The 12,670-nt window shown below is 36.1% G+C and overlaps 1 protein-coding gene across 1 annotated transcript; it reads right to left on the bottom strand.

The window, feature by feature from the left end:
• Window positions 1-3,645: 3,645 nt before the first annotated feature.
• Window positions 3,646-11,426, bottom strand: LOC129940873 (60S ribosomal export protein NMD3). Its single transcript, XM_056049393.1, has 4 exons — window positions 11,277-11,426; window positions 10,394-11,217; window positions 4,168-4,612; window positions 3,646-4,109 (listed from the first exon to the last, which is right to left on the bottom strand). Exons 1-4 carry the CDS (start codon window positions 11,330-11,332, stop codon window positions 3,905-3,907), a joined length of 1,530 nt encoding a protein of 509 aa, XP_055905368.1. The 5' UTR covers window positions 11,333-11,426; the 3' UTR covers window positions 3,646-3,904.
• Between the last annotated feature and the right edge of the window lie 1,244 nt (window positions 11,427-12,670).

The following is a 12,670-nucleotide window of genomic DNA, read 5'->3' on the forward strand; positions in this document are numbered from 1 at the left end:
TTTTTTTGTTTTAAGAACATATTTTTTGGTAATACTCTTTTATGAAAACCTCGGGTTTTATCATCATCATATAACTCAAAGAGCTGCATCGATTTTTATGAGTCTACGATTGAAGGTGAAGATGACTTTGTATTTCAGAATCATAAACTTTCATCAAGGCAAGCGTCTTCAAACCAAATTGACCACTTCAAGATTAGTCGGCGCTTTAGAAGCAGTCTCTTAGATGTCCGAAACAGAAGAGGCGCCGACATGGGACTTGCCCTTGATCACCACTTAATGATAGCTATCCTAAAAATGCGTACAGCTACAGTTCGTAGATCCAACGGAATAACACGAGCCCCTAAATTCAACATCGCCAGACCACTACCCGTCAACAATTCAGGGACCACCTGTCTCACGAAATGAGAACAATCAGCAGCACAGTACATGACGGCTTCGAACACAATTGCAATTTCAGGTGCTGACAGAATAGTCGGTCGGAAAGAAGGAAGCAACAACACTTGGTTTTAGAAGAATCTTGGGCAGGGATCGAACGCAAACAGTTAAGAGCTCGAATAACTGGTGCACAAGGGGAAGAAAGAAATGAGCTGGAGTCCTCGTACCACTTGAAAAAGAGATAGGTTCACCGCAGTGAACACCGTGACAAGCGTAACTACATCAATGCATTGGCGCAAGAAGCAGAAGATGCTGCAAACAGGTGCAACAGCAGGACCGTACAGAATAACCAAAGAGCTGACCGGTACACAAAGCAACACCTGGTGAAAGAAGAAGTGATAAGTTCGGTGGATGAGCAAATCAAAAGATGGTGAGAACACTTTTTCTCGGTTTTAAACCGAATGTATGCAGACAACGTGCAGCCAATGCCTTCTGAAGCGCCTAAACAAACTTATCCCAATTAAAGCACTTAAGAACAACAAATCGGTAGGACTTTATGAAATTCCCACAGAGCTTTTGCAAGCAGAGCCAACGGCATCAAGCGAACTGATTTATCCGCTCATAAAAGAAGCCTGGACCACCGAAAGCTTCCCCGATGAGTGGAAAAACGGAATTATCGTCAAGCTCCCAAAAAAAGGAATCTGCGTTCTACCTGCCGTTGCCAAAATAATAGCAAAAGTCATACTGGAACGCATCAGGGAACACCTTGAGGCCACACTCGATGCCGAACAAACAGGATCCTCCTGTATTGATCATATCAACACCCTGCGGATTTGAACAATACGTTGAATATACATCACTACTACACCTGCTGTTCTTCGACTTCGAGAAGGCCTTTGATAGCGTTAAAAGGGAGTATATCTGGTTAGCTTTACAGAGGAGAGACATCCCAGAAAAACTAATGAGGTACTTTATAGAAGGACGGGCCAGGAACCTATAGACTCTATAATGCGAAGGCGTAAGTGGCAATCGATTGAACATACGCTTCGAAAAGATAACGACTGCATTGCAGGCCAATCCGCTCACACAAGAAGCAAGAAGAGCTGGTCGACCGAGAAGCACATGGCGCAGAACAGCCGAGGCGGAATCAGCGTCACTAGGCAAAAGTTGGAGGGAGCTGAAACACATCTCCGGAAGCCGAACACGATGGCGCATAGGCGTAGTAGAGGTCCTATGCCCCTTAAGGGGTTCTTAACGAACTTAACTGGTCTGAGGACCTAAGTAAGCAAGTATCGCATCAGCAACAACATCGCAACTAAGCAGGGGTGCTGAATCGCTGAACACAAATTTTACGTTTGTGAATTAACTCATGTTCTTGGCTTTCTGAATTCTTTCCAATTAACTGACTCTGTTGCAAAGATGACGAAACTGGCAGTCATTGTTCTTCGAAACGAACTTTAATAATTCTGTAATGTAGAACAATTCAAATGTGATGAAATTTTCACTTCCGGAATTCCGATCATCTTAACCAGTATGCCCTTTGAATTTAATGTTTAAATCCTCTAAATATTAATTGACAGTAAGACAGTACGAGGTTCACCGAATCAACTAGTTTTACATACAACAAAAATACCCAGTTTTCAGGCATTAACGAACCTTAAGCTACTTTTCTCTAATTACTACTAACTAAAGGTTTTTGTGTATACCCTTTTTTTGCCTAACACACTGTGTTCATTTGAAAAAGGCAGAGGCAGGTGTTAAGTGAAGTGTTGAAGAGGATTAATACATGTCTATTTCTCTACATCATAGTCTGTTAAAATAACACTAAAACTGTCATTCAAAAAGTATTATGAATGTTTTACAGTGATGTCTATGATGTTATTCAGGCCTATTCAGCAACCTGATTCGATCCATCTTTCACTTCACGTAAATTTGCTTAGAGTAATCTTGCTTTAATGAATTACCATTCACATGTGTCAAACGGCACAATTCTTTCCTTCAATTGTGGAACATAATCCCAGAGTTTTGAACTTATTTTATCAAGATAAAACAAATCACACAAAATTTGAAACAAGAGTTTTCAACTTGAATTCCTTATTTGCAGCAACTGAAGAAAATGACATTATATTAAGAGCGGGAATTTTAAGGAAATACTCGTCGAATTTTACCTCTGGTTCCTAGTTATTTCGGTATACCTGGTAACGAATTTACCTGTAAATAGCCAGGCTTTAAAATGAAATACCTGTTTTTATTTCTGATAAGTAGCCGTGGCACGATGGCTAGGGCGATGGACTGTCTTGCCAGAAGTCTTTGGTTCAATTCCCGCCATCTGAAGTTTTTTCACGGGTACTGTTTCTTGCAAGGAATTAAAAATCCTCCCAGAGTAATTTCTGCCATGAAAAGTGCTTTCTCAAATTAGTCGTTCGGATTCGGCTTTAAACTGTAGGTCGATTCCATCCCTGACAACAGTACTCGCACACAGGAATGGTTAAGAGTTGTAAGTCACTGGGCCCTAGTTCTCAACAGACTGTTGCTCCACCTTATTCATTTATTTTACGTTTAAAAGGAAAGATATTCAGAGACACATCGATCAAATATTAGTTAGTTGGAGAAGTTACGAAAGTCTCCGTAGCAAAATAAACACTGCTCAAAATGAGCCTGTTTACCCATCATCGATATTCAGAGCGGCAATATCCATTCTTCGAAAAATAAAATTATAAAAAGTATATAATTTAAACAACAATTTCAAAATACTAATTTTCTCGTGAACGGTACACGGGGGATCGTCACCAGGCAAGGGACTGAAGAAAGTTGCTCTAAATAAATGTGCAAAATTTAAAAAAAATTCCTTGTGTCCTATCCTATAAAATAATTTGACCTGTCTAATTACCAATTCATTTTTCCAGTGGTTGACTAAAATGTACTTTTTTAATTATGATTCCACTTTCGACCTAATTTAAATACTATTATGGCCCCGAAATATCATTTTAAAAACTAATTTTTCATTTAAACTAAAATGTTATTGAAGTGAACTTATTGCATGTTTCCAGGTAAACATACGTTTGGGTTTAATCTCATAATGTGGCTGAATATAAGAAGAAATGTACCGAAGCAAAGCATAAATTAATTAATAAAATAAATTAAGAGGAACTCCTTACCAAAAACCCTTACAACCAGCAGACTCCACAATTTACCTTAGTAGAAAATTCCACAAGCGGACACAAAAATGCCATTCATAACAATTGTTTATCAAAAAGAAAACTCAATTCATTTATTTGAATAACTTTTGATAAAAAAAACTTTTATTTTTCCGATTTATATTTACATATAACATGATCGCATTGTATAAACGCTTGTTTATAAATAAATATAATTCATTTACAAACAATAAATACAATTTATTTGAATGTAACAGCGTTACTTGCAATAATATGCGTTAGTTCATTTTTTAAAATAAGATTTTTAAATAATTATTATTTTAAAACTCAAAAATCTATTTGTTTAATCAAATTATCAATGAAGAAACAAACTATGTCTCTTCATCTTCACCCATGTTATCGTCTTCCAAAACCAGATCCTCCAGCATCTCAGCGAGTGTTATCTGCGGAGTTGAATCATCATTTACTTGAGGCGTCGTATCTATTGGAATATGTTTTGATGTGTCGCGATAAATGTTAACATTTTGACGGAATTCTTTATCTTCTTCCAAATCTTCCAAGAAATCATGATAGTCACTGAAAATAGGAAATAAATTAGTTAATGCAGTTTGTTAAAAGTAAATTAAACTCTTACTTCTTCTTTCTTTCTTCGGCTTCGTCCTCGGCTAAATGTTTAAGTTTCCAGAGTCGTTGATTATATCGGGACATGCGATCCCCAAAGAATTTCTTCACCAAAACAACATCTGGATACTCATTATTACTCAACTTTTCAAATGTTTCATCGTTGATATTGGCATCGATCAAATTGTAACCAAGCACAGAATCGCCAACTTTAAGTAAATGTCCCAGGTGAGTTTTTGTGTGAATGGGATTGTCGTTGATCCCCAATTCGGAAGCCTTGACAATCCACACATCGCATAGAACATGCTTGAAAGAAACAGCACCCTGTCCAGGGTAAACTTTGCGGTCCTTTTCTTTGATTATGTCGATGTCCATCACAATGAATTCCACCAATTGTTTTGGGTTGCATATAGCTTCAAATGGAGCTCGGAAATATACGTTTGAAGAAATTTCAGCAACTAGAAATATAATAAATGTTAAAGCGTTTTTCAAAATGTTAATAATTTTATTACAGGTCTAAGGGCATTTATTATAAATGTTGGTTGCATTGGAAATACAATTTTGTTGGGAATACTTTAATATTCAAAACATAGTTCATTAAAATGTTTCTATCAAAATGTTGGCCCTATTGGGAAACAAATTTCAAAAGGATTTGTTGGAGTTGAATAAACATACGTTCCGAGGGAAACGAAATTCTATAGATTTCATGTTTAAAATTATAAACATTGGAAAATGTTTTATGCGAGCATTAGATAGATAAAGTTAAACGTAAGGGCTAACTAGATTTTTTTTTTAAATCCCATTTTTTATTACAAGGATTTGTAGGACCTTTAATACCTTGGTTTTTGAATTTTAGTAACAAAGTTACTGCAAAACTTTTTATAAATGTCTACTACTCAAAACTTTAATCGCGTTTGCCTCAATAAAGAATTTCTCAGTTTGTGCATTGTTCTTCAGAAGAGTCCTTTGCTAACTTAGCGGCGTGTTAAGATCATCCCATGGAAATAAAAGGCCACGGTTCCTAATGACTTATGTCATTATGTTTCTTTATATTTTATGTTTATATTATCTTTTTTCTTTACACTACAGTTGATTAGGTTAAGTTAGGTAAGAATCCACACATTTAGGCCAAAAGAAAAGGCCCATTGTGATACCACATGAATCTAGAGAATTACTTCTTACTTGTCGAACCATTTTGAGCTTTTTAGCCACAAATTCTACAAATGCACTTCTTTTACAAAAACAATAATGATTTCAGCAGTTCAAAACATTTGCAACTAGTGGCTATTTCTCTTTTAGTCCCATTTTTATAACGGTTAATCTGATTTATTTTTAAGGTTGGTAAGTTTATACCAAAAACACTCTAGTAAAGATATAAATCCTTCGTACGTATCACCCTCCAAAACCCATTTGTTTACATTGTTGTATTTGTAATGTGGACGAATTCAACGAGAAAAATTGACGTGTTTTCACGCATACATAGACACACTTCCTAAGGTTTTTGGGGAAATTTAATAAATAAGAGGAGAAATTACACGCACACTATGAAAAAGTTTATGAGGTTGATTTCCGGTTTAGCTTGTAGGCAAACCAAGATGTCTACCGCGGATTTATATCTTTATATAGAGTGTTTTTGGTTTATACGTGTAGCTTGATTTGTTTTGTTCGATAAAACGTTTTTTTTTAAAATAAATTCTTTTTAAATTGAAAAAAATATTCATCGGATATAAAATCCAGAATTTTGATTGATTTGATAAAAAATAGGAGCATTACAAAAAGAAATTTCAAAGAAATATTCCATTCACAAATCAACTATTTGTAGAATCTTCAAAAGCGGAAAGGTGTTATGCCACCTCGAAGCACCTCAGCAGAAGATGGTTGAAAAATAACAAATTCCTTTTCAAGAAACCTAACGGTATCATCTAGGGAAGAAAACATTGAACTTAGGTTACCCATTGTCTCATCAACTTTCAGACCGCATTCCATGCCGGATTGCGTAGGTTTCAGAATGTAAATAAAAAAAAGCCTTTTATTAAAAAAAAATGTGACAGCTAGTTTGGCTTTAGCTTACTTATCTCAATTGGAGTCCACAAAAATGGGAAACGGCGTTGTTTTCTGACAAATCAAAGTTCAATATTCACGGATCGGGTGGAAAACAACATGTCAGGAGGCCAAGAGGTGAGAAGCTAAATCCAAAATACACTAAAGGGACGGTCAAACATGTAGGTAGTTTAAGTTTGGTTTTGGGCTTCTTCTCTGGCCACGGAATCGGCCCAATTCGACAAGTGGGGTGCGTAATGAAGTCTAAAGACTATGTAGCCATCGTTTGTAACACCATGCTGACTTATGCCCATTGGAAAATTAACGTTCCAACACAACAATAATCCCGAACATAAGTCCAAGTTGCCACAAAGTGGATTACAGAAAAAAAAATTGAAGTTTTACCATGGCCAGCTCAATCTTCTGACCTAAACCTTATAGAGAACCTGTCGGAAATTGTCAAGAAAAGAATTGGGAGCAACATTTTTAAGCACAAAAGTGACCTATTCGTTGGAATTCAGAGGCGGTGGAATGACATTCCAAAAACGGTTATTGATAACCGTATAGCTTCGATGCCAAGCAGACATATTGCCGTTATAAAAAATAAAGGGCACGCAATTAAATACTACCATTTCCTTGCCTTTCCTTTCCTTTTAGTACCCGTAGCATGATGGTTAGTGCGTTGGACTGTCATACAAGAGGTCTTGGGTTCAATCCCTGCCTGTGCCACCTTAATTAAAAAAAATAATTTTCGCGGGTACTGCCTCTTGCGAGGAATTGACAAATCCTTCAAGAGTAATTCTTGTCATGAAAAAGTGCTTTCTCAAACTAGCCGTTCTGAATCGGCCTAAAATTGTAGGTCCCTTCCATTCCATACAACAGTACTCGCACACAGGAATGGTTGAGAGTTGTAAGTCACTAGGCCTTGGTTCACAACGGACTGTTGCGCCACCCCTTTTGATTTGATTTCCTTGCCTTGAAATAAGAAAATAGTTTAAAATTTAGTTGTGAGATTTAAGTTGCTAATGTTTTGCACAACAATTTTACCAACTATTAAAGTATTTAGGTATTTTTTTTTTTGTTTAAGTGAAGAGTGTTCATTTTTTCCCAACAATTATAACGTTATATCAAAAAAGTTTAGTAAACTAAAGAAAGAATTTGCTGTTTGATTTTCTAAACAATTTGTTTTCAATGAAAAAAGATTCTAGTTGTTTTGCACAGTACTGTAAGAGCCTTAGCTCAAAAAGTTTCCGTAAAGCAGTCTAATTTTAGTGTTTTTTTTTTGGAAAAAAGTAGTGGGAATAAATGTAAAAACCAAAATGTAAAAAAAGTTGGTTTCCAACTTCAAAGTTAAGTTACTTAAATACTTATAATATTATAAATACGAAACTAACTCTGTCTGTCTGTTACTCAATCACGCCTAAGCTACTGAACCAATTTGGTATGGAGATATTTTGATACCCGAGAAAGGACATAGGCTACTTTTTACCCTGGGAAAATGACGCATTCCCATGGAAAAATGCAGGTGTTCGATCGCCTTTACGCCTGAACAGATTTAAATCAAATTTGATAAGGAGATAGTTTGAGACTTAAGAAAAGCCATGAGTTACTTTTGACCTCGCGAAAACAATGCATTCCCATGGGATATATTACTTTCGAGAATCTGGTCGCTTTAACTCCTAAACTACCATATATTTGAGGTGTCCAACAAAAAAGCAGTTGAGATCGTACACTGAAAGACATCAAGAACTAAAAGAATTTAGACAGACCCTGCCGGTAATGAAATAAACGCATGTTTGAAAGAATCGGTGTTATGGATACATGTAAAAAAGTTTTGTCTGACTACGACTATGCTAGCACACCTACACAATGATTTTCAAGCAGGAAAATATACCACTGCCCTTCTAAAATTTAGAGAAGATTGCATGCCAACAAACTGCAACGGCTCTATTACGTTGAGTCATAAGATCTGTCGAATTGTCTGTAGCACAGATGAATTAAAAAGTAACGAAATCTGGACGCACTAAAGTTATGTAATGGTACACAGCTACAGATTATTATCCTAGGACGAAATGTTATAAAACCTAAAGGGTGATTTTTTTGAGGTTAGGATTTTCATGCATTAGTATTTGACAGATCACGCGGGATTTCAGACATGGTGTCAAAGAGAAAGATGCTCAGTATGCTTTGACATTTTATCATGAATAGATTTACTAACGAGCAACGCTTGCAAATCATTGTATTTTATTACCAAAATCAGTGTTCGGTTCGAAATGTGTTTCGCGCTTTACGTCCGATTTATGGTCTACATAATCGACCAAGTGAGCAAACAATTAATGCGATTGTGACCAAGTTTCGCACTCAGTTTACTTTATTGGACATTAAACCAACCACACGAATGCGTACAGTGCGTACAGAAGAGAATATTGCGTCTGTTTCTGAGAGTGTTGCTGAAGACCGTAAAATGTCGATTCGTCGCCGTTCGCAGCAATTGGGTTTGTGTTATTCGACCACATGGAAGATTTTACGCAAAGATCTTGGTGTAAAACCGTATAAAATACAGCTCGTGCAAGAACTGAAGCCGAACGATCTGCCACAACGTCGAATTTTCAGTGAATGGGCCCTAGAAAAGTTGGCAGAAAATCCGTTTTTTATCGACAAATTTTGTTCAGCGATGAGGCTCATTTCTGGTTGAATGGCTACGTAAATAAGCAAAATTGCCGCATTTGGAGTGAAGAGCAACCAGAAGCCGTTCAAGAACTGCCCATGCATCCCGAAAAATGCACTGTTTGGTGTGGTTTGTACGCTGGTGGAATCATTGGACCGTATTTTTTCAAAGATGCTGTTGGACGCAACGTTACGGTGAATGGCGATCGCTATCGTTCAATGCTAACAAACTTTTTGTTGCCAAAAATGGAAGAACTGAACTTTGTTGACATGTGGTTTCAACAAAATGGCGCTACATGCCACACAGCTCGCGATTCTATGGCCATTTTGAGGGAAAACTTCGGAGAACAATTCATCTCAAGGAATGGACCGGTAAGTTGGCCACCAAGATCATGCGATTTGACGCCTTTAGACTATTTTTTGTGGGACTACGTCAAGTCTAAAGTCTACACAAATAAGCCAGCAACTATTCCAGCTTTGGAAGACAACATTTCCGAAGAAATTCGGGCTATTCCGGCCGAAATGCTCGAAAAAGTTACCCAAAATTGGACTTTCCGAATGGACCACCTAAGACGCAGCCGCGGTCAACATTTAAATGAAATTATCTTCAAAAAGTAAATGTCATGGACCAATCTAACGTTTCAAATAAAGAATCGATGAGATTTTGCAAATTGTATGCGTTTTTTTTTTTTAAAAAGTTCTCCAGCTCTTAAAAAATCACCTTTTATAATCATGACAAGAATAGCAAAGGGAAAAAATGTTTTAATTCCCCACATTCCGATAGTACTAACGGATTTGCCGTTTCCTTTTAAAAGAGTGCAGTTTCCTCTGAAAGCAGCATTTGCAATAACAATAAATAAACCTCAAACGTTAAAAGTTGCAGGTGTAAATTTGGGAAAAAAAACTGTTTTTCCTATGGACAATTATATGTAGCGTGCTCACGAGTCTCAAACCCACAAAATCTTTACGTACTGGCCAAGGAAGGAAAAACAAAAAACGTCGCAACCTACCTTCTTCTTAAAATGTATTAACCTAATTTAACCTATGACAATCACACTAAGTATGGCCTCATCTCATCTCGGCACAATTCAAACATACGTACAAAAAAGTACAGCTCAGGTTTTTTCATAGTACTATCCAAAAAAAATATCTAATGCGGACAAAGTCGCGGGTAAAAACTAGTATTATATACAGGTATCAAGAATTTTGGAAACGACGATAATCCCGAAATAACAATTTTAACGACTTGCGACGAAGTGACGAAATGTATTAAACTCTATTCACAACAAAAGAAAGGAAACTGTTTCCAGCTTACTATCTTTCATTCCGATATTTTATTTATCTAAAGTAAAATATAAAATCTTCAAAGGTAAGTTAAGTTAACTCATAGCTCACTTGTGATACAACATTTAATTGTATTTTTAGAGAATAGTTACTGTTGCCTCTTTTAATGTTTTTGGAATAACAAGAAAACTAAATCGAATTTTCGAAAAAAGCAACTTCAAAGACTTATCATAGAACAAAATACTCACTTTGGGCAGTGGTGGGATCGATCAAATGGATTTTGCTTGCAACTTTGTGGACCAAGCATACAGCCGAGATGTTTCCCAGTTGCTGCCGCTGTTTCTTTGTCAGACAAATTGCACTGTCTTTTGAGATGGGAGCTATTTCCACCGAGTATGTGAACTTGTAATTACAGATGTTGCTGTGGATGTCGGTTGAAATGAGACGCTTTGAATTGGTTGTCCGAACTGGCACCATTGTTTGTAGGAAATCAACCATTTTTCGGGCATGGTTTTCATTAGCGTAGTAGAAATCTAAACCACCGTGCAGTTGTTTGATTGCAAGTGTGTTCTCGTGCGCTTTGTGCTTCAAGATCAACTGTTCCAAGTAAAAGAATGTCTTTTTGTTCTCTGAACGCTGTCTGACTTGCACATAGCACCGCCAAAAGTCCTTGGCTTCTACTCGGTGGCAGTCGGAACACATTTGGTATGATACTGTGAATTCAACAACAAACACCTGCTGCAATACGGTTCCTCCAATTATCTCGCCATGAACAGTCAGCTTTACTTTGATTCGTTTGGAGTGGGGTTCTGTCCAAATGAACCCTGCATCCACTAACTTTACATCTTTGAGACCTGTCAGCTTTTTCAAGCACAGAGCCAGAAGTTCCCTAGACTCCAGAGCACATTGAATCCATTCGCTAGGCGGCTGCAAGTATCGTTCGCAATTTTTGCAAAAGTGCAACACAGCTTGTTTGGGAATTCCTTCTGTTATGTCTATGTGGTTTCGCAAGCAGGTGACGCACATATTAGACGGATTCGGTGCTATTGTTACCCCGCACTCACAACAAAGGCTGAAACATGATAAGAAAAATTGTTTCGCTGAATAATCATCTAAAATGTTCACACTTACATGACTCCCAGAGTCTCCTCCCTTTTAACCGACGGCTCAAGCTCCGTGTACTCCATTTTTAGTCGATATATTTATTAAAATCTTTAAATAAATCCAATTTTACTTGGAGAACGCAATATACAGCACGTGTTTGGTTTTTGATTTTCTCGTTCTCGACAAAAATACTCCATTTACCAAGATCGGAATCTTTCGTACGTTTCACTCTCCCAAACCCGTTTGTTTACATTGTTGTATTTGTAATTTTGACAATTAGTCCATGAATAGATGTGAGAACAAACAAAAAAAAAACGATGCCGTGGGCTAGCGGCACTTTGCAAAGCAAAAACAAAATGGGGTGGTTAATATGTTTTTTTCAGGTTTTTCTTTTTACTTTTTTCGATGAAAAAAACAGTTTTAAGCTTTAATTTTGCAGTCATTTTGTTGATAGCGAACCAATGTACATTTTTGTCTTGAAAAAAACATGTTCAACATCATTTTATTGTAATTAATTCACTAATTTAGAATAATCACTACGAAATTCTTTAAATTTCATAATTAACCTCGAATTATTGTATCAAAGATGCGTTCGAAGAACCATCAATTTAAGGGTGCGAGCGCAATTTATTGATACTACTAAATTTTGTTAATGAACGGCCCAAATATTTATTTTGCAATTAAAATCTGTATTAAATTAATTAATCGAAGTATGTAAATAGTTTTCTCCATAATTTAAGTTTGGGACTATTTTTCAATTTCATTTTGATTAATAAATATTAAATTAAAAAAAAAAGAGTTATAAGCGAAAAATACCTTAGCTATGCATAACATTCTTGATTGATGGAAGCGTACGTGTATTTGCTATCAAACAAAACTATATAACACATCAAAGGAACATCAATGTTAAAAAAAAAAAATAATCAGAACAGTTATAGCGAACCCGTTTAATAAATGCAGAGCGAATAAAATGCAAATTTTGACATTTATCACAAAATTAAAATGTCAAAAACCGTTCTGAATTCATGCACAACTCATTCAAAAGATCATGTATTCGACTTGAATGTTTATTCTTGACGTACAGAAGTTTTGTTTAGTAAATTCCCACAGTTTAACGCATAATATAATTTTCATTGGTTCCTTAAAAATGTTTAATTACCAAAGTTCAAGTTTACTTATTATTATTTGAAGGGTATGTATCGTAAAAATGCTGCTTATAATGAAAAAAATAATGAGAATTAATGAATAAAATTAATTTGAAGTCAATGTCTTCTATTATTCCCGAGACATCGAAAACCAAACATCAATTTTTACGAATTTTCCGTACTTAGTTTCGGAACGGCAGGACTTTGTAAGTGGGATTTCATGCATTTCATACGATTTTTTGATGAAATAGGTCCTATATAGAAACTTTTAGAAAA

The sequence above is a fragment of the Eupeodes corollae genome, chromosome 1 (genome assembly GCF_945859685.1).
Source record: "Eupeodes corollae chromosome 1, idEupCoro1.1, whole genome shotgun sequence".
Classification (NCBI taxonomy): domain Eukaryota; kingdom Metazoa; phylum Arthropoda; class Insecta; order Diptera; family Syrphidae; genus Eupeodes; species Eupeodes corollae.

What these genes read in the sequence shown, in the direction of transcription:
- LOC129940873 (XM_056049393.1), bottom strand. Translation starts at nt 11,332, where the DNA reads ATGGAGTACACGGAGCTTGAGCCGTCGGTTAAAAGGGAGGAGACTCTG. An exon ending in GAGGAGACTCTGGGAGTCAT is followed by an intron (nt 11,218 to 11,276) that starts GTAAGTGTGAAC and finishes ATCATGTTTCAG; the next exon opens with CCTTTGTTGTGAGTGCGGGG. An exon ending in GCCGAAGAAAGAAAGAAGAA is followed by an intron (nt 4,110 to 4,167) that starts GTAAGAGTTTAA and finishes TCCTATTTTCAG; the next exon opens with TGACTATCATGATTTCTTGG.